At 41.4% G+C, this 26,045-nt stretch overlaps 1 protein-coding gene across 4 annotated transcripts; it reads left to right on the forward strand.

Moving 5' to 3' along the window:
• Positions 1-12,003: 12,003 nt before the first annotated feature.
• On the forward strand, positions 12,004-25,935 carry LOC115769409 (homeobox protein 5). Of its 4 annotated transcripts, none has more exons than XM_030714214.1 (5): positions 12,004-13,204; positions 15,991-16,737; positions 16,894-16,998; positions 17,090-17,193; positions 17,302-17,461. In XM_030714214.1, exons 1-5 carry the CDS (start codon positions 12,691-12,693, stop codon positions 17,413-17,415), a joined length of 1,584 nt encoding a protein of 527 aa, XP_030570074.1. In that variant the 5' UTR covers positions 12,004-12,690; the 3' UTR covers positions 17,416-17,461. The 4 variants fall into 4 exon arrangements, with proteins under 4 accessions (XP_030570074.1, XP_030570073.1, XP_030570075.1 ...); XM_030714211.1 differs by lacking the exon at positions 17,302-17,461 and adding an exon at positions 24,986-25,935 and having other exon boundaries at positions 12,691-13,204; XM_030714213.1 differs by lacking the exons at positions 15,991-16,737; positions 17,302-17,461 and adding an exon at positions 24,986-25,935.
• The last annotated feature ends 110 nt before the right edge of the window (positions 25,936-26,045 follow it).

Raw genomic sequence — 26,045 nt, forward strand, 5'->3', positions numbered from 1 at the left:
CAATTTGCTCGACGCTGGTCACTCTGCGCCTGCGTGAACAGCCTGCTCGGCGCTCAGTTGACGTCGGCGTCGGCGCGTTACGTTCTCAGCGCCTGCTGCGCTTTGGTGAATTTGCGTTAAGCACACGCTATGTTGAGTTTTCCTTCTGTTGATCTTTACTCGTTTTTGCAGAACTGCCAGGGGATTTTTGTTATTGTTGTTGTTGTTGTTGTTGTTAAAATGCTGCGTCACTTTACGTTTTAATGTCTGGCTTGTAGTTCTAGTTTAGTGGCCGTTAACAGATCTTGACTTGAGAGTTGTACATTGAGTGCCTCAATCGCTTCCTACATTGTTTAATTTAGTCCATAATCGTTATGGGGTTTTTCTGAAGGATATTTGAAGCGACACCTGGAAGAATACGTACTTACGTAAATGCTTCCTTTTACCTGGTAACTTGAGGCGGCAAATTTTCCCCAAGGCTGGGTCTACGTCAGAGAAGCTTTGTTTTATCTCGAAACTTCAGAAATTGCCATAATTTTGAAACTACGTCAGCGCATTTTTTAAATATTGCGAAAATTCTTAACGTTAAGTACTTAACAACAGGCCTTCGCTTTGTACTGGAAAATTTATCAAGCACATATAGCGCAATTTTTTTATTGACTTAAAGCTAACTAGACTTCATACTAACGTTCAGGCGCTCGGTCGCGCTCAGTTAGCCACAGTAGACCCTCAACACGTGGTACTAACAACTTGCGCAAATCCATAAACTCAATTACGCACTTTTATAATAAACAGCTTTGAATGGCCTATGAGCAACTGCCAATAAATAACTAAAATCATAAAATTAAAATCAAGCACTTGCAAGGGGCGCTTGACACTAGGCCAAACTATAAAAAGTCGGCCCGTAAAACACTTTTATTACTAATTGATTGTTATTATAATAGCTATGATTGATTTCCTATATTTACGTCTACAAATTGCATTCTTAAGGAGCTATACTTGCTAATTACAGTTACATATCGTCTGAAAATATGCTATGGAAATCAGCTAAACATCAGCTCTTAACGATCTTTTGACTGATTTGCATATTGCCGCCGTTGGAGGTAGCCCATGTTGTATTCTATAATATTCTATTCTATTGAGGCTCTGCTTGTCTAAGCTCTCAGCACATTAAATAGCATGAGCAATAAAAGCGGAAACTGGCTTTTGGCCAGTTGCCGACAATTGAATAAGGTAAAGAAAAACAAAGCACTTGAAGAACTGAAACAACAAACTCTTAACTCGAAAATACAAGTCTAATCAAGCGTTAAGAAGTGTTTCCTTTGTTTATGAAAGTTCATCAGAGTCAATGTGAACCAGCTCGGAACTGCAATATGAACTCGGCACTGACTCCGGCCCGTTAAAGGCTAGGATTACATAAGCATAAGTTAATATATATATGCGGCACAAGGATGTTGCTGCACTTACTGCAAAGACCTTAATCTAATAAGCCAGCGAAGGTTGCATTTGCTTGACAAGAACGACTTAATTGCACTCGTGAAACGAATTTACATATTTGAGCAAGTTGTGCACAACCACACGCATCAAAATTAAATGTATTTTGTTTATAATTATAATTGTTTAGTTTCTTTTTTTTTTATTTTGCTTTAGTTTAGCAGAAAAGGTCACACTGCACATTAAAAAAAGATGTCGCTATGGTCAAGCCAAAAAAATATAGTTTAAATAAAGCTCATTCGAGTTGAATGAGCGCAGGGCAGGGCAGGGTAGGGCCCCATTTTAATAGCTCAGCTATTGCAGATGCCCAAGCCCCATAACACAGGCAAGTTCAAGTTTGTGTAGCACTTAAACAAAGCAGAAAAAGCCTAAATGGGCGATTAGTTAACGGCATATTTAAGTTAACAGCCGCTTGTTAAAATCTTAATCCAAGTTATGTCTAATAAAAGTGAATTCTTGGCGGAGACAAGAAATAATTCAACAGCAATGAATTTATTTTTGTCGTTCATGAACATGATTCATCGAATCGAATTGTGGTGCTTATGTGAATTATATATTATAAAAAGTCTGCTGGTAATTATTTCCATATCAACGCCTTTATTATGCGCATCGAAAACTTTTCAAAGATTTCGCATATCAAGCGCAGACATCCCAACCCCCACAGCAAATAAGAGGGAAAAAACAAAAAACTTTATTAAAATGTTGTCCTTCGTAAAGCAATTAAAAACAACAACAAAAAAGTTAAGAAATCGACGTAAACGCTGTGCAAACTCCTTGAATTGCGGATCGCTTCTAAGCCAGCCGTCTGTGAATTACGGCCCCATAAGACCAGGTCAAATACAGCGCTGGCTGTTGCTTTGTAAACCCGTTTATGGGCCCATTTGGGTTTGAGTAATTGAAATTCATGTAAAACTTATTGCACTTCACGCCATATTTTGGCAATATGCTGTATACAATATATTAAATTCATATATCATATTTTGCTAGGTCATTTCTCATGTGTCGCTTGCCTGATTTCCGATTCGCTTGGCAATGAGATGCCATTTGATCTTTCGATCTTTAGTAGGCCATGTGCCCAGACTCGTTCGCTCAGGTGATTCAACTCCCAATGTGAAGGAGGGTTAAAGTTTCTCTTGAAGTTGTTGTTTCTACTTTTGACATTCTGGCCGCACCCTTTTGAAGCTGGCGCGCACAACAGATAGTCGCATCTGTTTACACATTTAAATTTATTAATACTACCTAACAACAAATAAATATGCTTACAAATAGATATATATATATATAGTTTTTGTTTACTTAACCTCTTCTTACTATACCCTTTCAATGGTTTTTATCCCCGCGTTCATTTTAATCGAGTCTTAACAGAGCTGTTAACATTATGTTCCCCTGCACTTTGACCAAGCGCTATTATGTTAATAAGCTGTTGTTATAAAATGTGGCATACCTTTGGGCTGACATTATAAGAATATGACGGACAACACATTAAAATAGTAGTTCAATAACAAATAGCGCACATTAATCAACTTAATTATAATAATAGAACCCTTTTTGAACAGAACAACAATTCCACAAAAATCATATAAATCACAACATCCAAAACGGGTTTTACCGCCTTATTATAAACAAACGACTTACAGAAAGAATCGGATATCTAATTAAACTGTTCGATTTTCCTAATGCCTTGTTTACCTTTTTTTCGCAACAAAAATTTTCCAGTAGTTGTATTTGCTTTGCCCTGGAATAACTAATTAAATAATTATCATATACTCATGGTCAGCATGGAACCATTAAAAGTAAGAAAAATGCATTATACAGCTGACGTAGACAATGCTAATTCTAAAGGGGTACTTTACAATAACAAGATTCCTGCCATAACTGCTGCTGAAGCGGATGCGCCAGTAGATACCCTGTAGTTAACAAACTATTTTTCTTATCGGCTCGTTTTGGTATCTATATTAGAGATAAGGTAAGAAAAGGTAAGATATGCCTTACAATAAGAAGATTCCTGCCATAGCTGCTGTTGAATCGGATCAGTAAGTAGATACCCTGTAGTTAACAAATTGTTTTTCCTATAGAGGTTTAATATATTAAGGATAAGGTAAAAAAAAGGTAGGATAAACCATTATTGCTGCTAAGGTAGATGGGCAAGTAGATACCTTACCCTAACTAAACTGTTTTAAATATCGGCTCGTTTTGATATATTCAAGACAAGGATAGGAGAGGTTAAGATCAACTGGTTTGATATTACTTTATGATACCATATTTAAGCATTTTATTAGCTTCAATAACTTTCTATAGATTCTGTTAAGCAAGGGGCTTACTTTATTAAAACCATGCCCAGGTCGACAATTATGGGAAAGGCTTATAAAACTACACACACAAGCTGCTGCCCTTTGATGGCCATGCCCGGCCTGACCTGAGCAGCGGCAATGTGGGTCATAAATTGGTGGCCAAGTGCGCGTTAACAAACTCGTTTTATTTATTGCACTTTTTGCACTCGTTGCTAGTCAATCACGCATTCAACTGCCACACTCAATTGCGTACTCACCCATCGTCTGTTCCTGCGCTTAATATAATTAACTCTGTCGGTGCCTCCCACATGTCCGTCACTTAATTATGCTTCAATTGGTATTTAATTATTGCACAATAGTGTTTGCGGTTTTTTGCTCACGTGCTATACCCTAATTGTTTATTAAGTTTCTTATTTATCAATTCATTTGCATTTTGAATACGAGCCGCGTTCAATATCGCCACGGGATGACATTTTTGTTTGACATGATCTCACGACTTTCCATTTTCGACTGTTGCACAGAGCGCTCCAGTTCAAATTCAGATTTCTTTGCCACAAAACATTCAGCTTAAGTGAATTGAACAGGAGCGGAGTGCGGCTAAGAACAAAAGTTAATACAACAATTCGTTTATATCTGCTTTTTGTGTTGATGGAAAAATTATGCCTATAAATGGTTTTGAGATTTTACTTACCTCAATTGAGGCGCCCAAAACCCGCGCTGCGCTCCTGAGCTGTATCATATTAAATATGCTTTAATTGAACTATGCGACTGACCTGCTGATATTCGTACATATTGCTACGATGTATTTATGTGTGCTCACACAGATATGCTCAGTTATGTGTAGAGTATCGTTACGATAAGCGTACGGGCAATTATTTTATATTGAGTTGAATGTTTTAATTGGTTCTCAAAATAAACGTTTATAGCTAATTTTACATCGCTGCTGGATTTGAAATGTTGTCAGTTCATTTGATGCCGATCAAACGTATCGGAGACATATCCCAAGTAAATAATAATTGATTTCCGACTCCCAATTAATTAATTATGTAAATTCAACCCTTTCCTTGCCCTACCGCTCGCTACAAATGTCAATCAAATCAAAATAAACAAACAAATGTAAACAATAATATAATATAAAAATGCAAATATAAGCATCTATGCAAATAGAACAGCAAAAATAATGCAAAATCAAATTAAATTGTGCGGCAAAAAGGCAAATGCCTGATTCGCTTTGAATGCTGATGCAGCAGGCGGATGCAAAGGAGCAGCTGCTAGGATGTGGCTACCGTTCAGAAACAGACGCCAAGTGTCCATCAGAAATGAAGCCACTGGACATGCGATGTAAAATGGGCGCGATCAACTTTCATCTACGGGATTAATTAAAAATGCTGCGCCTCAGGCCGCAGGCTTTCACTCCAATGTTGTGGCAGTCAGTTAATTAAAAGCTAGCTAAAATCCTTTTAAATTTCCTTTTTAAAATTCTCGTTTTTGATTTGCGTCAAATTTGAAAATTGCTTTTGCCTTCATGCCATGAATATTCATTTCATATTTCCTGTTCTCTTTCAAATAGCGACCAACACGTGACCAAAACGAATTTGATTTTCATTCCCATTTCTATTGCTCCAGCTAATCGCATTTGGAATGCAGCTCTATTGCTCTATATATCTAATAAACTAGCGCACACATGACACATTGAGCCACCCTTTCGCTAATTTCGAGGCGCATCTAAACGAAGGGCATCCCCTAAATCAGTTCTGTTTTTATATTATGATTGTCCTTTGTCCTGGCTTCAATCTTTGCATACAATATATTTCAGCGCAATCTGTTGCCTAACTAAGCGTTACATTGGTGCCTTTTCCTGGGGTGTGGTGCGGGTGCGTCATCTGGCACTCCACACACCCATTAGCTGCGACAACTAGTTATGAGATCTTATTTGCCGGACTGAATGTGGACAATGCATTTGGGTTGGAGTCGAAAGGCGATCAATCAGTCCTTTGGTTATCCAATATTCGTCATAATGTAGTCGAGTTATCATAGGAAGAAGGCAGGCCTTGCATGAAAAGAATTTCCATTAATTAACTTCGATATGAGAGAGAATGCAATCTTTTATAGATCTAAAATAATATGTTCAGCCATAACTAAAACTTTGGGAAGAAATCGAAGAAATCTTGAAATCAAATTGAAAGCAGTTCAAGCAATTTTCTTTAGATTAACTAAACCAGATTAATTGAATAAAAAACAGCAGAACCTCAACCTGATCCAAGCCAATTAATTGCATCTGACTATGTTAAGCTACTTAAATTAACTAACTTTTGTAATAAGAAATATGTAAATTAAGCAAATGAAATTGTTTTCTCTCGAATCGAGTCTAGTACGAAAAGCTGGGTTCATATATGGGCAAAACTTGGTTCGTGAACCGAACTCTTAGTTCTTACTACGATTAAATGACGAATCTAAGACTAACTTAACCTCTTAAGGAACATACCATCAGATGCTTCTCTGTACCTTGCACAACCCATTCTTCTTAAATTGCCATAAATAACATTAACTTTTGACTAATTACTTACCACTACACACAGCTATGCTATGTGTGACATTATAAAACACAACATAAATTGTCAACTTACTTACGCCTGACCAAGTAGAACTGGGAATAAGTCCTCGGGCTGTGGCACAGTACTTCACAATGCGGCCAATGCCCACAGCGAGTCACATAACTCAGGCAACACACAAAGAGGCAACAACGAACGATGGCAAACATAAAAATTAATTAAAGTCCTGCCCCTGCCCCTGCCCCGCTCTACCGGTAAGTCAAGTAGCGGGCAATGTCTTCTTTTGCCTAAATTGTTCACACGTTGCCGGCGCGTCGCTTGCAACATCTTGTGGCAACTTACGCCTTAAAGGCTGCAACAACAAGCGCCACGGTGGCAGTGTCTGTCTAGCCAGACTCGATCTAACCCGGATCCTTGTCTCCTTTGTCGCTGCTGCTGCCTTTGCCTGCGCCTTGTTCCTGCCACATTTAGCAGCCGCGGCGTCAAGTGATGCGCCTTTTTATTTAACGCCCAAATTGCCGGAGCATTCAAAAGGTAACAACAGCAACCCTTAGCCGTGTTGTGTCTGTTGTTGTTGTTGTTGTTGTTGTTGTTAGAATTTGTTATTGTTTCGAGCTGTCAAATTTTGCTGTATGTTGCCGTTGTTGCCGTTGTTGTTTCTGCCGCTGCTGTTGCTGTGATTTCGTGTAATTTTATTAATCACAACAACACATTCGTCTGCTCGCCTTAACCTACCCACTTCCCCCCCCCCCCCCCCCCCCCCCCCTCCCCCTTGCCTGGCTGGTCCATTCTTCTTGCCCTTTAATGTGCGCATCCCTTTCAATTTTGGAATTCCTTGGGCCTGTCATTTAGCTTTGACTAATTATGCAATTTGTATGCAATCAAAATATTAATTATTAACAACTACTGGAACCGCACGGTATTTGTATTATTTTTTGTATTATTATTAAAATTTATGCAATACACTTTTTCTCTTGTGTTTTCATTAAAGCTGCCGCATGCCTGGTTTATTTATTTGATACTCCACCTACCTCCCACCCTTTAGTTGGTCAAGAGGTGGACTCAAAAAAAAATATGAATATGGGCATGCAAATTTTCCGCTTGGTTTATTCGGCGCCTTCATGCGAGCATCAATGCAAAAATCTGCGTTGCTGCAATCCAAAAAAAAAAGAATACAAAAAATAAAACCCAAAAAATAAATATTGCAAAAAGTACCCTTTATATGTTTATTCATAGATCAGGCGCAGTACCAAAAAGAAGTGTATATATATTTGTTTGTACAAAATTTGCTTTGTTTTTTAAATTTGATTATTTAAAGCACTTTGCTAAAATTTAAAAGAGTCAAAGGTCCTGCAGACTAATTAACTCAAGCTCATGCCATAAACGTTTTTGTACATTTAAAATAATGCATTATCAATATTGCAGAAGCATTCCACAATTTTATGTATTAAGCAGTTACTCATAAATCGCAATTATTGCATATGCCACTCAGCCGGGCACGTAAACATATTGACAACACTTTAAATATTATACGAGACCACTTCGGAAACCACAACCAAAACCACACACACCACACACGGGCCATAAATAAAAATACGAATTGCATTGTGTAATATTCATAAATTAAGCAATTAAATGCGCAATTATTTCCATATACAAGCGGCTGTTTACAGTCCACTTTTGACAAGCTTTACACATATACATGTAGACAAAAAATAAAAGTTTAATCGAAAAAAATTAAATCAAATTAAATTTTCATGGAGTGAAGTCATGAACTTGCCGCCGTTTACAGAAAAGTTTTATGAAAATGCAAATGCGAGAAGAAAGAAAGAAAGAAAACTTTTGCGCCGCTCGCAACTAAAAATCGCTTCATTCTAATTACTTCCGTTTGGACAGAGGATCAGGGAGCTGCAGCTGGGAGCGCGCGAGCCGCAGAAGGACTTCCTGCCAGCGTGGCAGGACACGTCCAGTTTAAGTAGTGAGCTGTGCTCTGTGCCGCTGGGGCACATAAAACAATCGTTTCGTAATAAAGATGAAAATTTTATTAAAAGATGTCGGAAACAGATGTCGCCGCCAAGCCGAGTAGAACCAACCGCCCGCCCAGCCCTCATCCAAGCACACACTGCCCGGCAGCCTGTGCCACAGCCATAGCCAAAGCCAAAAGAATCCAGTGAATCCAGTGAATCCAGTGAATCCGGCCAACCAACACACACTTTATAATCTTTTATCGCATTTTTTCTACTTGGTTGACACAAAAGAGCGTATTTATGCGACTGTTAACGTTATGAAAAGCCCATAATTTGCCAGCCACCCTACGTATTTGCCATATAATAAAAATAATAAACGTTATGCTGAAAATCGATAGCAAACAGAATTCGCATTCATTTCATGGCAAGCCAGGGGCGCGGGCGGGTGCAGGTTAGTGCGGGGGGAATAGGCGGGCGTGCAGCAGCTGATATCGACAGTTGACTTGGCGGCGGTCGTCCTCGTGGCTCATGAACTGTGCTGCTCCGTGTTCTGCTTTTCTATATATCGTTCCCATCGAGTGTCGTGTATAAATGTTTGCTCTTTATTATATTGCCCATCCACGCCCACAACGAAACATATATGTGCTCCTCCTTCTCCCTACGCCCTGCCCAGCTCCGGCTGCCAGCCTGTCTGCGACACCCGCGTGCAGCATCTTGTGACATTTAACCTTCTTTTTCGCTCTGCGTGCTATCGGCATCCATTGTAGTCGTTCCCATGCCGATACACACGATACGATACGAGTACACGATATAATGATATCCATATAATGATGCGGCTGTCAATTCCATTCCATTGGCATCTTCACCCAATCCCTGTTGCCTGTGGCTGTAGTGGCTTCTTATCGCCCGCCGCCTTTTGATAATCTGCGAGTTGACAAAGTCTTTGAGCCGGTTTGAAAGATAGAACTGCCATCGATGTTGCTTACCTGGAAAAAGATGAAAAGCTCTGGGCAAACTTTTTATAAATACATTATTATGATAAAATGTCTTAAAATTTCAAAGGTTTTTTAATAAATCGAATCTGTAAGTTTAATTTAGAACCAAGAGATACATTTTTTTGGTTTTGACAAGGCTTTGCGAGCTGAAAATATGAAATTGACATTTGCCAATACATTTAGGAGAATATATGTAAATTTAATTTGCAAGCCAAGATTTAAAATGTATTTGTCTAAATATTAATTAAATAAAAAGGGAATTAAAAAGGTATTTGTAAATCTTACTTGATTTCGTGAGAATCGCATAGAACGGCAACATTTTTGATACTGCTAATGTAGAAACGAACAAACTTCATTATAAGAAATTTTTAAAAATAGTAAATACAACCGAAACCGAACTAAAAGGCGAGTTATTGACTTTGGCATGTTCCACAATTTATAAAACCTAATTTTTTAATCAAAACCTTTTAAAGTCTATATAGTCTGACGATCCACGTGCACAGGCACGCAAAATCGCCTACACAAAGACTCACAAACAATATTTAAATGGAGCACACAACTGAAATAATTTGCATATTTCCAATTCAGCAAACACTTTGGCAGCCAACAAAACAGACATAAACTCGGATAGCCGCCGAATAAAACAATTAAAAGTTTGTCTTTAACACTTACCCGACTGTGGTTTGGGGTTCAGTGAACCCCATGAAGCCCAGCACGCCAAACGGAATCTGAATTGTGACCCCTTTCAGTTGTCAAGGAGCGCGACAGCAGCAATTGCTGCACATTCAGCCCACTTATCAAATAATTGTCCTTATATTATGGCAGCCAGCAAAGAGATTCACACTCACACGTACATACTCACACACATAAGGAGCTCAGCATTCCCAATGACAACTGGCAAAGCACCAAATTGTGGAAAATTGAAATCATCTGCTTAAGCGCAATCTCACAGCCCCACAAAACGAAAGCCACCCACATAGTCAAGCTGAAGCCGTCGCATAGCTTTGGTGCCAAATAAAAATGTAAGGACACACACAGAATTACACGCACACACACAAAAACACACACACGGAGAGAGACACCCAGAGACACATACGGGGCACATGGTGGAAATCCTTTGCATAAATGATGATGGCTTGGCATGATGAGAACTTTTAATCATTATTATCACATATTTATACGCTTATATGAGCATGTTTTATGTACTCGCTGGCAGCGGCAGGATGCGGAGTAATCCTTTTGAAAGCAAAAACCCACAAATGGCAGCGCAAAAAGGCTGGCAAAACAATGCCAGGATAATACACACACAAGCACACACACACACACACACTTATAGTACTTACATATATGTCGCTGCTTTGTTAGCCTTATTCTTATTGTTGGCGCTGAGAGTGCTCCTCGCTGTTGATGATGAGTTTCCAATTCGAGTGAGGCCACGCCCACAAAGCATAGCAGGGGCACAAGGACGACCACTTGCACTTTTCGTTTGCTTCTCAGCAAAGCCACAACAAGGGTTGCTTTTCTCTATGTCTCTCTGTGCGTGTGTGTGTGTGTGTGTGTGTGTGTGAGTACTAGGCTTGTGCATGTATTGTACAATAGAGTGGCGCACACATAAAAGTCAAAAGGACAAGCAAAGCCAGTTTCCAAGCTTATATAAACCCAGGAGACGCAGCGCAGGAATCCTGTCACTTGGCCAACTCAGCTCTATGTACTTGCCGTATAACCCTGCAATGCCGCAGTTGTTGTCGCCTCTCCCCGTTTAGTAAATAAGTCATCATTGTCGATTGTCGTCATCAACGCGCCGAGGACAACTAATTTGCGGTCATAATAAAAGTTAATCTACTGACTCCTGGCGCTTGTTTCCCAAACGTTGTCCCTGCTGCAACAAATTGCGTATGGACATGGACAACTTCTGGCCAAGTTGTTTTGGCTAAGTGAATCAGCATATTTCATGAGGCTAACTTGCACTGGATCTAGCTGCAGCTTATATTAACCATTTTGGAAATAACAACAGCTCGCATAGCGTATTTTTTATGACTGAATTGAATGGAAAGCTAAAAATTAAAATATTCTTAAGAGAAACTATGGGTAAGTAATCCGAACTATGGATTACTTGCATATAAGAAATATGTCAACACTTGGAAAAATTGCCAAAAAATTCTCTATAAAAATGGAACTGATATATTCTCATTTCAAAAATTCTAAATTTGTTTTTAATTCGATAAAATTTGAATGTTTTGTCAGTGTGCTAAGGTTTATTAAGGAAACTTTTGGAAGCCATAAGGCGATACTTTCCTCTATATTTATATCCTTCTTTATGGGTATAGTTCAAACGAATTTTTAAAATATGAAAGTTTAGCGAGAGACCCTGCTCCAAAGTATAAATAAATCTGGTCCCAATCATTGGATTTATCTAAACATATTTGATAGATGCCAATTTTGGGTAAAGAACAAATGTAGCCCGCATATTGTATATGAAAATATGTAAGGCTTGCAATATTTTCAGTACAACGGGCAAGTGTTAACAATAATAATTGAATTTTTCCTTGAAATATTGAAAATTATGCCAAGATTTTAAACAAAATCCGTCTATAATGATATACGATGTCAACCTCAAGCCAGAGAGTTGGTTCAAATCGTAATCCGAACCGAAGACAATTTTATAAAATAAAGATATTGTCATATATATAACAAGTCAAACTTTTTTATATTTATTTAGTGTATGTCAGTGTGAAAAATTATAAATAAATGAATTTACATACCTGCTTACTCAGCAGCATTTAGCTCATATCCAGCCCACTGTGCGCACAGTGTGCTCAGGTTGCCGGCGTACAGCAAAGGATCAACCGAAGAGAGCATAACCAGGACAGCAGCAACAAAATGGAGGCAAGACATAAAAAAAAAACAGAAGAGCAGTTCAAGGCAGGCAACAAAACAAGAAAATTAAATTTTTATTGTTTTCACACAAATAAAATCAAATAAAAAGCGTACAACAATAAGGGAACAGAAGAGCCAGTCAGGCAGTCGGCGAGCCGGGCCAAGGCGCCACAGGACACAAAAGCACATACAAAGAGAGCCAAGAGTGGATATAGGCATTTATGTACATAAGGAGGCCGTCACGTGCCACATAAACGAGCAGCGAGCAGCGCGAACCGAGAAGCGAACAGCGAGCCACGAGCAGCGACTGGGCAGGAGAAACAGACCAACCACCGTAGAGCAACCCCTAAATTGTGGCGGAGCAGCCACGCCAGGCAGGAGCAGCAGCCGGAGCCAGACTCTGTTGGTGCCTTCAGTCAGTACGAATCGAGCAGTCGACGGTTACGCGGCGCGCACAGCACTGGCCAAGCATATATAGACACTATATATATATATTGAGAGTAGATATTGTCCGTTTTGAGCAAAACGGCACGTGATGTCGACGGCGTTTCTCGTGGACAGCCTACTGCATGCACAGCGCGCCCAGAGCTACAGTGATAGCCAGCTAAAGTCGAGCCTCAGCGAGATGCTCCTGAGCCGTGGCCAGAGCGAACCAGCGCCGGAGGAGTGCAAGTGCAACTGTGCCAAACGTGGCTATAAATGTGATAAGTGCCGTGAGATTCGCGAGATTCGTGCGGAAAGTGTTGACAGCATCGAGGAAATGGAAATGGACGACGATGAGGACGAAGAGGACGAGGATGAGATTGTCGCTGACATCGATAGCGTTGAGGCGCCGCACCTGGACGAGGAGGAGCTGCTGGACGATGAGCTGGAGCTGCAGCCACAACGTGAGGCAATCAAATTGCCCAAAGTGGAGCCCAAGGAGGCCAACAACAGCTCCAACAGTGGCACCACCACCATCCTCAAGGATAACAACAGCAAGCCCATACTCAAGTTCAGCGTATCCGCCATCCTGGGCGATACACGCGAAGGAGTGCGCGTCAGAAACGGTAAGGGGGGGCAACGCAATAAACGCGGCTCGGCAATTAATTTGCCGTGGCTAATGCCAAACGACAACAAAGAACTACAAAAATCTAAATACAATTGCAATATGAAAAGCCAAAAGAATAACAATTTTGGCAGAACTATAAAAAAAAAAGCAGGAGAAAAGTTCCTCACCGAGGGTCGCCTCAATTTCGGATCAGTTTTTTTTTTTGTGTCTATCTATTTTATTGTGCTCCTTAAGCCCTTGAGGCGGCCTTGCACGGCTGTAAAAACACAACCAGACCTAATCATGTTTAAATTATTGTATCTGAGCCTCGGCAAATCCGTCGGCAGCCGCCACCAGAACCAAATGCGCATAAACCAGTTCCGTGTTCCGAGTTCCGTTCTCTCGCCAATATCCTGGCGCGTCCTTTGCGGCTGCGCGTGCTGCTTACCAGGGTTCGAGGGTTCAGTTGGGTTTTGTTGCCTCACCAAAAAAGTAGGCGTGACTAATTGTCTATCAGTCAATGTAACTGCGCCGCATTTCATCCAGTTTTTTAGCATGTGAATTGGCAAATTCTTTGCCTTGGCTCTGGCTTCGGCTTTGTTGCCAGTTTAAGCGTTTAGGCTTGTGGGATTTTCTGTGTGTCTTTCATTATTAATGAGTGGGCTGTTTCGCTTTTTATTGTATTTTATTACTTTTTTATTTTATGTGATTTTATTCGATCATTTTTTGGGTATTTTCGCGTAGATTTTATGACCGAAGCGTGGCAAAAATTGCCAACCAATGTTTGTGGGTAGATCAAGGGTACATAAAATAAATTCAAATATAGGAAATTACATCTTTTGAAAAGATGCTTATTAATGCTTAGCTTTTGGACTAGTAAGAGTTATTATATTACCGTTGAGTCACACATCAAATAAGTTAAGATTGATATTTTGCTGAAAGATAAAGTGTTTAGCCGGCTTTTGATCTTGATATTACACGTTTTGTTCAGTATTAAGAAATTGTGCTGCTTTAGAGAAATAGGTAGGTTTTTTAAGTGCTTATGAAGACAAATCTCTTATTAGGTAGGTTACAAGAGATATATAACAACTCCTTGAATTTGTTATCCATCCACACAATTTCCTTTTCTATTAGGCTATCCAAAATTTGTATGCCTTCATAACACAATTAATTGCCCTGTAACTAATGGCGAATAAATGTTATCACAGTGGAATTACTTTTAGTATGGCCACAAATTAACTTTTTGCGCAATAAACCAATTGGGGAAAACTTTTTGCCAACGAAATTTGGATTTGCCACAGATGCAAAACTGGCCGAAAAACCGCCGAAAAGCACAAACAAACAATGCAAACAATTATAACTTAATTTGTGCGCTCATTAGGCACACATGTGGCTAACACACACACGCACACACACACATTCAATGCAAATGGTCGTCGCATACTAAAAACTTCTTGCCACAAGATTTCAACTAGGCAGCAAATAAAACAAGCACACACAAACATTCAGCACACACTTACATAAATACATACATACATACTCACACATATAAACACACACATAATCACACACACAAAACGAACTAAAGAGGCGTTAATACGTTAATTGTTTCAGTCGCTCTAATCGAATTAAAATCATATCCTGCAGCGCCTGTCGTAGCTGTATGTGTGTGTTTGTGCTTGTGTGTGTATGTGAATGGCGTCTGCTGCTTGTAGGTCTTTAATTAGAAATTGAAATGCGGCCACAAAGCGCCAAAATCTTTCCCCAGGCGCCTCCATTCCGACCCAGCTTTCCAGAATCAAACGCGCAAAACTTTTGTTTGGTTTCCACATGAACTGAAATCGCAAACTGGAGGCGTTGGCGGTGTCTGCACTCAAGGTGTGTGTGTGTGTGTGCGTGTGCTCAAAGTTTTCCATGTGTTGGCAGCGACACGGAAAGCAACGGGGGGAAATGTGAAGCTGCGAGCTGTTTAATTATGCCAGTTTGACACTTCAAAGCAGCATCTGCTGTGGAGCCAGAGTCAAGGCATTCACACACTCAAACACACACACACACTCACATAAAGGGGTTGATTTCTTAACAGAATATTTGGGGCTGATAAGGTGCGCGTGTATGCGTGGGGCTTGTTTCGAAGTTCTCATTGATAGGCTTAAGCCCAGAAACTCTGAAGTGGTTGTAAGTTTAGGCCATAATTTGTATCAGATCTTTAAAAGGGAATATTTGCTGTTATTTGTTGTGGGAATATTTAATTGTTATTATTAGCTTGGGATTCAGACTCCCGAGTGGAAATTTACTTACGTTGATTATATATAGTTTTAATAATTTATGTTTTCTCATCGATATATACAAGTTTCTAGCCGCACTTTCTCTATTTATTATTTAAGGAAATGTATGTTCTTTACATATTTGTACATTAGGAGCAAGAGAACCGAGTAGCCCATGCCATTTCAGAGATAGGTTAATAACTTATAACCAAATCCTATACCAATAATAGCAGGGGAAAAATAAACCAAATATCAAATATGAATTGCATAAACTATTTCAAATAAGACAGACCATATGAGAGATATATGTTCGACTAGCACACAAAAGAGAGACCCTGCAAAGCATTCACCTAGAATTCCCAAACAGTTTAAGCCTTGCAAAGTTTTATAAATATAGCTTGGCTATATTTATTGACAGCTTTGTCACCGCATGTAAAAAATGGCAATTATGTTTTTATCTCTTTTAAATGTCGAACTTTAAAATCATAATTGAATTGTGAAAATACCTTTGCTATAAATGCATACAATGTATCGTTCACAGAGTTTATGCAACCGCAGCATATATGGCCTTATCTACAGCAAAACTTTATGCAACATCACACACATCAATATCACCAGCATCATCATCACGCGCAGCAGCAGCAGCAGCAACAACAGCAGCAACAGTCGCTGGCGCCAACGCATCATCACCATCAGCAGCACCATCAGCAACACCATCAGGCATTGGTGGGGCAGGCGCCACTGGCCTTGTCACACCCGCTGCATCATCATGCCCATGCCCACTTTCCGCATCCCGCATTTCTAACGCATCAGCAGCAGCAGCAGCAACAGCAGCAACATCACCACGGCAATAGTTGTCAACCGCAAACCACAGCAACGACGGCCGCATCCTCGTCGTCACCTGGCAGCACAATTAGTGATAGCGACAACAATCACAGCAACAGCAACAGCAATTCCAATAACAACATTGTCCTGGATGGTGGTCGACCGCATGAAATCGGCACTGCGAACAGCAACGACACCAACGAGGACAACAGCAATCGAAGATTAACGCAAGAAAAGCTGCAGCAACAGCAGCAGCAACAACAACAGCAACAGCAGCAACAACTGTTGAGTGGACAAGCAACAGGAGGAGCACCAACGGCACATCCGACACCACCGCCAGCGCCCATGCATCCGGTGATTGCCAAGCCCATGCCCAGCAGGCCGACCCCCTTTCTGCCCCACACACTTAACCATCCGCATTTGCATTCGCTGCTGGCGCACTGCCGGAATCCCTACATGAGTGGTAAGTGGTGCGAGTGCTCCGGCCACAGTCTAATGCCTCGTAATCACTCTGCCTAACAGTTCGGCATCCCCGTGGCGCTCATTAACAAGAGCTCCAACCCCGCTGCCCGCTGCACGTCACACGTCTAATGCATTTCCCCAATATGTTTAATTGCAGTTGGTGCCCAAGTGTTTCCCCTGCCGCCGGGTCAGGGCTTCCCCTGGGCGCATTCGACACGTGGCAAGCCACGCAGAGGCATGATGCGGCGTGCCGTCTTCTCAGGTTCGTAGAGTGGGGCACAAGGCGGAAGGAGGCGTGTGTTCCTTGTGGCTTGTAGGTCGCCCTTATAACTGTTGCTCTTTTTCGCATGCAGATTCACAGCGCAAGGGTCTGGAGAAGCGCTTCCAGCAGCAGAAATATATCAGCAAGCCAGATCGCAAGAAACTGGCCGAGAGATTGGGCCTAAAAGACTCTCAGGTGAGTTCAAGTTCTCGCTATTTTAATATATCAGCGCAGAGTTAGAGATTTAAGAAAATAATCTATTCTTATATTATGTCCCTCTCCAATTTCTCTCTCACTTAAAAGACTTTGCCTTTTCAACTATTTTTCGGCAACTACTTTAAAATGCACTTAACAAAAATTCTGTTACTCAAAAGTTTTTCCCATAAACTGTGCCAATTTGATGTAACCAATCCCTGAATCATAAACAAGCGCCAAAAAAATGATCAATAAACTCGCGGACGAGCTCATAATAAACTTAAAATATGCTATTGTAAAATTTATTTTTAACCGCGCATACAATTTCGAAAACTTTTCAAATCAGCTTTAAAAAGCAACAGCAACAACAACAATAATAATAATAATAATAAATACAGCAACAAATGCGACGGCGTATAAAATAAAAGCCATAAAGCGGGGATAAATAAAACTCCGCCCTTAAAATTCCAGATATCGTGAAAGCTCTCAGCAATGGCTGCGCAGAGCAAAATGGAAGCCAGGTCAGAACAAGGGGGTTGCGAAGGGTGTGGGGTGTTGGGTGTTGGGTGGGGGGTAAATGGGGGTCTGGGCGTGCTTCCTTTAAATGCGCAGTCGCTTGTCTTGGCCGTATGTATATACATAGAGAGGTCGCTTGTTGTTGCCATCAAAATACATATAATGAAATTATAACGAGCCATAAGAAATTCATTTCGGCTTGCCAGGCGAACGGGCTGGGTACGAGGGCGGAGTAGGAGAAGGGGGAGGCGCTTTTATTGATTGTGCCAACACGGCATAATTAAATTATTCTTCTCTTTTGTATTCTTTATAATCGTAAAAGTTGAAAGTGAGTTAAGTAAAAACAGCGGAAGTTGAGTATCTTTCGGATGCCAGCGATTAAATACTCTTCATTTAATAAATTAATATTCTTCAATAATAAATTTAATAAGTCAAAAAGTTTGCTTATCGTTATCATTATCTTGTTGATATCAGGATATTGTGAGTCGGTCAATTGTGGGTTACTTTAACTAAAAGAAGACCATGTTTCAAGCAGAATGTTTATAAGCTGCGAGAGAAGTTTGCAATGAAAGATTATATCTTAAGGAAAATAAATAGATTTTTAATACTGTCTACACTGTCTACTAAGACCTTCTTCTAAAGCATGCAATAGTCTGTGATTCAAATTCAGATGTGCAATCAAGAAAATGTACATATGTAGACAACATTAATTCAGTACTGATTTCATGCGTGACGTTTTTTTTTTTTTCAATTTTAAATATGCTAGAGTCTAAAAAACGGAAGAGAGGAAATGCAACTGGAACACATTTTCGCCAGTGACATTTTCACATGGCTGCTGCTGCTGCTGCCGCTGCTGAAAATTTGACATGACCAATTTGGCCTTGTCAAAATGTAATCGATCACAACTCAATCAAAGGGCCAACTGCGAGTTGTCAGCAGCCGGCGGCAACACTGAGCGGGAAGCGGGCAGCGGAAGCGGGGGTAAACGGCAACAGCCGTCGGCAATGATGATGCTGACAATCTCATGCCAAATTAGTGCAGCTTTTTTTTGTGTTATTGTTATTGTCGTTACATTGCCGAACTGCATATAATTCATAAAAATTTCATAATTACGCAATAAGCGTGTCCAGTTGCATTTGTCAGGCGAGAAGCGGGACATGAATTCATCAACAGCAACGTGGTCACGCCCCCTTTTCACAGGCCACTGCCTCCCTTTGCCGATCGATCATATACACCTTAATGATCTTATAATGCCAGCCAGATGACGTCAGAATGCCAAGGTGCTATGTATGCATGGCCCAAGTTGTTGTTGCTCTCGACTTAAAGGCTAACCGAGAAATTAACTAGTTAAATATAGCTGAGGTGTTGGAATATGTGTTATTATACGGGCTGGTTAACTAGATTGAGTAGAGTTCAGTTGTTTTTTTCTCAATAAATTAACATGGAAATAGTTAACAAGCCGTTCAGCTATTACAACATTATAGAAACAGTTAGAAATGTGCTGTTAACTGGGCTCTTACGTAAAAATGCTGTTGAGGTAATTAGAAATGAGAAATGAAATGAGACAGGGTCATTTAAGGTTATGGCAAGATTTGTTGACAAATAGTTATTAAATGAGATTTGATCTTTGAGTAAACTTCAGATATATTAATCCTCACAAATGTAGCCCGCATATTTTTTATGAAAATATTTACGGTTTGCCATATTTTCAGTACAACGGGCGATTGTAAATATAAGACTTCAGATCAAAACCTAGATTCAATGAGGTAAAAAAAAACAAGTTTACGAATCATAAACCGAATTAATATCAGTTCCTGTTCATAAGCAAATATTTAACTAACAATATATTCATTCTATAAAATCCATTCCTTACTCAATATCAAAGTTAAGGGAGCTTAAAAAGTTATCTGGGAGAATTTTGGGATAAATTTAATATTTAAACAACATACGTACATGAAAATCCATTTTCTATACATGTTCTTTTGTGCCTGGCCTTTGTCATGTGTATAACTCTCGGACTTACAATTATTTTATGATTATTGCCCAGTCCTTAGTCCATTAATCTTTGAAGTCAAAAAATCTACAAAGCTGCAGCACAGCAGCAGATTTCTCTTTAGATTTTCCTATCTCTCTCTCGCTCTCTGTCTCTATGTGCATGGAGCATAGAGAAAGAGAGAGAGCATCAAAGCATTCATCAATTGCACTTTGTCAAATGGGAAAATGAAAATGTCGACGGGATGGCGTCAAAAACAAAGGCAAGGCACCAAAGGAGAAGCGTTTAAAAAATGTGCAAAAATGTCAGAAAAACTCACATTCAATGCGCAGCAGTTGGTCCTGGGTCCAAGCTGCGAGATCCGAGGTCCGAGGTTTTTTGTGCCAGTGGTCCCACTGGCTGGACAAAGGACAAAGTGTTGTCCAGCCGGCGGCGATGGCGACACCGGCTCCATTAACAGCTAAGCGGGGGTCGGGCCCGGTATGTGGTTGACTGTGTGTGTTTGTGTGTGTGTGTGTTAATAAGTGTGGGTTTTGGGTGATGAACGAGTGCGGATATTCACACTCAAGTGACACTCACAGGAGGTAGAGTGTGTGTATATATATGTGTGTGTGTGGGGATTGCATTGCAGCGCGTGTCCTGGCGCCTAGCTGTATGCAACATGATTTAAGAGCTTCGCAATGTCCTTTGTCGTGCTGCACTTTTTGTTGTTCAATTGTTGTTGTTCATTTGCTGCAAGCTGCCTTCTATTGTGTACACTCACCGCCATAAATATGCGGCCTCGTTGCACTGCGACTAGCTGGCTGCAGCCGGCTGCCCAGGCCACAGCCTCGGCCTGGGCCTCCGCCTCGTCCTGGGCCTTTGCCTCGACCACGGCCTTGCGGTTGACAAACGGTTGCATTGATGCCAACCGCTCAGGTGATTCATCATTTCGAGTGTTGTTCATTGCAACGTTTATTGCGATTTTTACAAACGCACTCGAAACTCTTTTTTAAAAAACGCGCGCGCGTTTATAAACTCTGCACCAGCCGCGATTTATGTGCGAATTATTGTTATGGCTGCAAGTCGCGTGCACTGCGTTGCGTATAAAATAATCGAGTTCAACTCAGCTAAAATTGTAGGGTATTATGGATATTAAGCTTTTGAGTAGATTTTTGGTTCCCACAATTCACGCGCCCCCTTTAAAGTGAGCCGCGAGTGCAAGTGACAGTTACCAGCCTCATAATCCGCCAGCTATAAATTTAATTGCCATTAATGACACTTCAAACGCCAAGCCACCAGAAAGCAGCAGCAACAACAACAACAACAACAATAACCACAAAATGCGCTGCCAAATACAGAAAACGGAAATGAAAACATCTTGAGGGCAAATTCTATAAACTGATTTGCATTTTTAAATCAATGCGCAAGGCAAAGCTCAAGGAATCGCGATGATATCCACAGGATAACTCGCTAAACGAGTTGGGCCTTTAGCAACCCCCGCACAACAAACACACACACACACACACGTGTCAGCGCTGTGCCGGCAGCAACTTTTTAAGTGTCATGTCCAAAACAAATTCGTCTGTTTTTGATTTGTCGAAAAATGGGGGAGCGCACCGTCAAATGAAAAACAGAAAGGAAAAAATATTTATACAGACAGCGGGAAAATCCTTGCAATCAACTGTGAAAACTCTGTGTGCTTCAGCATTTGGTACTCACTTGGGCACTTTTGGCATTTTCACGTTATAAATATTTTTATCTTTATTTTATTTGTCTGCGCCGGGAATACCCTGTGTGTGTGCGTGTGTGTGTGTGGGGTGGCTTACTGCAGACATTTGCGGCATTTGCTTTTTTTTTTATTTTTTTCGATTTTCATTTGTTTGTCGTTTCGATTTTGCTGTTTTTTATGAACTCGAACCGCAAACGCTTTAAATCAAATTTTATGATAAATAATCTGTGAACACATGAGGGTTAATGCTTACATACATGTAGACGATACATAATAGACCAAAGCGTTGTTCTTTTCGGTCTCCTTAACTTGTTTGTTATGATTCTTATTGACTTAATGGCTTTGAGAGAGATCTGCGAATGATTTAAGATTGAATTTCACTTTACCTTCAGCCAACTTCTCAAGAAATCTGCTAGGCAAAAGACCTTACTATAGTTAACTCTAAAATTATAGCTCATTTTAGTGCACTTACCAATTTTCCTCAAGCCTTAGCCACTTTGACGGCAGTTAAAGAGCAGTTGAATATAGCAAAATGTGTTCGTAACTCGAATTTCATTTCTCGACTTGCAAAAACGATTGAGAAACATTAAAAACCATCATTTGCAGCTTTGGTTACAAAATAAATTGATGACAAATTGCTAAATAAATGCTGAAAGGACCAAGAGTGGGAGCTAGCAAGTCGGCGCCGTGTCCTAAAACAATAACCACTGGCAGCCAGGACATTGGGCAGTAGCTCGAGTAGCAAATTGTTGGTAACCCAAAACGTAGACCAAATGACTCGAAATGACTTTGGCAAATAGTAGCAGACTATTTAATACGCTATTACGCAGCATATCGAATGACATGCCGGGCTTCTCGAGCAGGGTTGACACAAACCACCCCACGGCGGGCAACTGCCTCATTAGTTAACATGTGTTGCCGCACCCAGACTCCGACTCCGACTCCGACTATGACTCCACCTCTTTAGCCGGAGTCAGCCACACGAACAACAGCTTGTGCTCATTGCCAAAGTCAATTTTCGGCAAAAAGGGAGGCCGTCGCCCGGCCAAAGCAATTTGTAGCTAAACTGAGTGAGCCAACCGTTTCCCACACCCTCCCACCACCCCCGCACCGCAACTGCGTCTGCCGCCCATTCCGGCTGTTTTCCGCTTTGCTTGGCTTATAAAAACTTCAAACAAATGCTCTGCACGTTATGCAGGCGGCGTGTCAGAAAAATCTGTTACTTACTTACCAATGGGGCTAAACTGGTTCAGGATAATGTGTCGACTCCTTGGTGGGCATCATTTAAACGCTTGATTTGATTACAGAGCTTAATAGGCAAAAGTCCTTGGAGCTGTCTGCAACATCCGTATACGTACAATATTTTATTTACTTCAAATAGATTGTCTTATGATATGTCTTTTCTCATCTCAGCTCAAGCTGAAAGCCCTGCCTGTAGTTAAGAGTCAAGTAATTTGGTATGTTTTCTTATAAAAACTCCACAAATAAAATTTAAACTGAATTCGCATTTGCAAATCGATGAAAACAATTTACACACAATTTCTAATGTACAAGCATATTAGGCCCACAATGGACACAAACCAATGTCATTTGGCTGTGCATGAATTATATTATAAAACGGCAATAAAAACCAATTGATGTAATACATTAACAATATGCTGGCCAAAACAAGCGCAATATTTGTAAACATGCTAAAAGCTCATTTATGTTTATACGAATTACCTCTAATTGGTTTAGTATGAGAGCTCCCAATTCTATAATTTACATATCATAAAATTAAGTTTAGAGAAACGGATTTAATATAACTAAATATATTTTAGATATGCGCTAATTCAGGGCACGCATTGGCTTGTTAAATGCCCAAAGCGAAATTAAACCTATTAAAAGCCAAAGCAAACATCATAATTTCAAGCTCATTAAACTTGGACATAGGCGAGGCTTAGAGTTGGACAGGGTTGGAGGGCAGAGGGGAGCAGTGGGCAGGGGTCCAGTTTCAGGTCCATTTTCCAGTCGACTTTTTGCACTGCGTCGCCCCAGTCGCAGACGCATACTAAATTGCACGCTTTATAATTAATTTCCATCAAAAACAGACGACGACAAAGGACGAGAACGAGAAGGAGCACGGCGTCCTGGTCGTGGCCAGGACGAAGGCTCTGCTCACAATTCGGGCTGGGCCATAATCATTAATCTTATCGCCGCCTGAGCTTATTATTTCAATTGCATCGGGGTTGGGGGGAGGGGTCTGCCCGGGGAGCTGGGTGCGACAGACGCTGGAAAATTCAATGACCGGAAGTAAGTAAAACAGCAAATCCCCCCGCCCACAAAAAGCAAAGGAAAACCGAAAAACTCGGCACGTGGCCGAGGCCAAGGCTGAGGCAGCGGCCGTTCTGCGCGGCAAATCTCTGCGGTTAATCGCTTGTTTAACATGTCAGCACTTTCCAGCACTGTTCTTGTCCTTCTTGTCGCAGTTGTTGTTGTTGTTGTTGTTGTTGTAGCTGTTGTTTATTTATTTATACGCCTGCCGATTATATCGAGAAGCGAGTGTGGGGTTTTATTCCATGCCGTTGACTACAAGTCAATTTTACGCATCAATTTGCTTTCCAAATATTTTAACTAATTACGTGTTGGCATCGGGCAGTCCTTTTTTTGGACGGCAATCCTATAAATTGTTGCAAATTGTTTGGCTTGGGCTTGGCTACAAAGTGCGAGTGTCCTGCTGTGTCCCAGACAGAGCAACTGTAACACAACGGAGGTAAACACCCATTGAATAATAACTCAAAAACAGTCGCAAAAGTTCGCAGCGGCCAGAGCTGCCAGGGTTGCCAGGGTGGCTGCAATTTGCTTTGAGTGTTTGCGTCCTACTTGTCTCTCACTGTCCCTGTCAAATGCAGCAATACATAAACACAAGCGCACGCACAAACACACAAACACACACCCTCACACATTCGCTTACAGCACTTTTGCTGGTCCAACTTTTTGGCACAGTGTCGCAAGAGTGTGCCGCAAATGTTTGCCTTCTCGTCTTCCAGTTCGATTCGCGAACTACAACTACGAACCCGGACCTGAGCTCGTCACATTTATTTTCAATATGAAATTAATCAATTCAGATTATTTCATTTATATATTCAAATTTTTAAAAAATGTTTTTAGGTTCACAATTGTTCTTTATTATGTGCACGACTTCTTTTGACTGCACTTGGTTCCACTGTGCGGCCTCTAATCAATTTGTAGCCGCTTAGCAAATGTCTCTAATTTGCATTTATTATGGATATGCCAGCGTCTGCTGTTGGCATTGCAGTTCAAACTTTTAGCCCCAGCCACGCCCACACACACGACAGCCACCCACAGCTCCGTCCTAACTGGCAGCCATTGCCTTTTGCCACAGAAAGTTTTTGAGCAGAAAATTTTGGCCAAAAAGTTGGATTTGACCATGAATTTATCTGCGCCTGTGGTCATGAAAACTTTTTGAGGCCAGCTCCTTGTCAGTGGCCGGCGGCGGCGCAAGCTGCAGCGGACAGGCATCCATCCGCAGTTGGACATATTCAATTTACCCATTTCATTTGCACTTGCAGGTAAAAATTTGGTTTCAAAATCGCCGCATGAAATGGCGTAACTCGAAGGAGCGCGAGCTGCTGGCCAATGGCGGCTCACGCGACCAGACGCTGCCCAACAAGAACAATCCCAATCCGGATTTGTCCGATGCCAAATGCGATCGCCCGCTCACGCCGCTGTCGCCGTCGCTGCTCTCGCCCAGCGGCAGCGCCACGCCACCGCCGACGGCGGCCACAGCTGCTGCCAAGGATGAGCCTGGCGCAGCAGCAGCCGCAGCAGCAGCGGCAGCGGCAGCGGCCGCTGTCACACCCAAATCACCGCAATCTGCCAGCAGCAGCTCACCAGTGGAGGGTGCACCGACGCCGACGTCCATCAACCACCCAACGGGCGGCGGCAACGGTTTCGGCATGCAAATCAGCTCGCCGCCGCCGCTGCTCACCAGCATCAAGATGGGCGATCAATCGGGCACGCCCACACCAACGCCGACGGTCTCCTCGGCCGCGTCTTCGCCGCCAGGCATTGGCAGCGCCGCTGAGTTTCAGGCGAAGATCAATGCGGAGATGCAAAAGCAGCTGGTGGCAGCCGATCTCAAGTTTAAGCTGGAGAGCAGCATCCAGGAGGCCAAGCAGCGGCGCTTCGAGCAGCTGCAGCAGCTGCATCACTCGCCCCACTTCACGGCCATGCGCGAGGTGGAGCTGGCCGCCGCGGCAGCTGCTGCGCAACTGCATCATCATCACCAGCAGCAGCAGCAACAGCAGCAGCAAGTGACGCCCAGTGGCACGCCCACATCCGCCGCCCACTTCCAGGGTGCGGAGTTCATGAAGCTGTACTATGAGGACTACGACGACTCGAACTCGGACAGTGATGAGGAAATAAGCGTAACGTGATCGCCAGGACATGCTGCAAGGGAAAAGGATATTGTAAATATATGTTTAGCATTTTTAATTGTACATTTTGCGTAACTATCATTATACTTACTTATAAAGCTAATTAATTAACTAATTCATTAACTATTGTACTTAATGTGTGCATATTTTTTCGAATTTAAATTCCAACACAAAATAAAGGTCTTTGAAAAAT

Source organism: Drosophila novamexicana, unplaced genomic scaffold, assembly GCF_003285875.2.
Source record: "Drosophila novamexicana strain 15010-1031.04,08,12 unplaced genomic scaffold, DnovRS2.1 tig00004554-arrow-pilon, whole genome shotgun sequence".
Taxonomy (NCBI): domain Eukaryota; kingdom Metazoa; phylum Arthropoda; class Insecta; order Diptera; family Drosophilidae; genus Drosophila; species Drosophila novamexicana.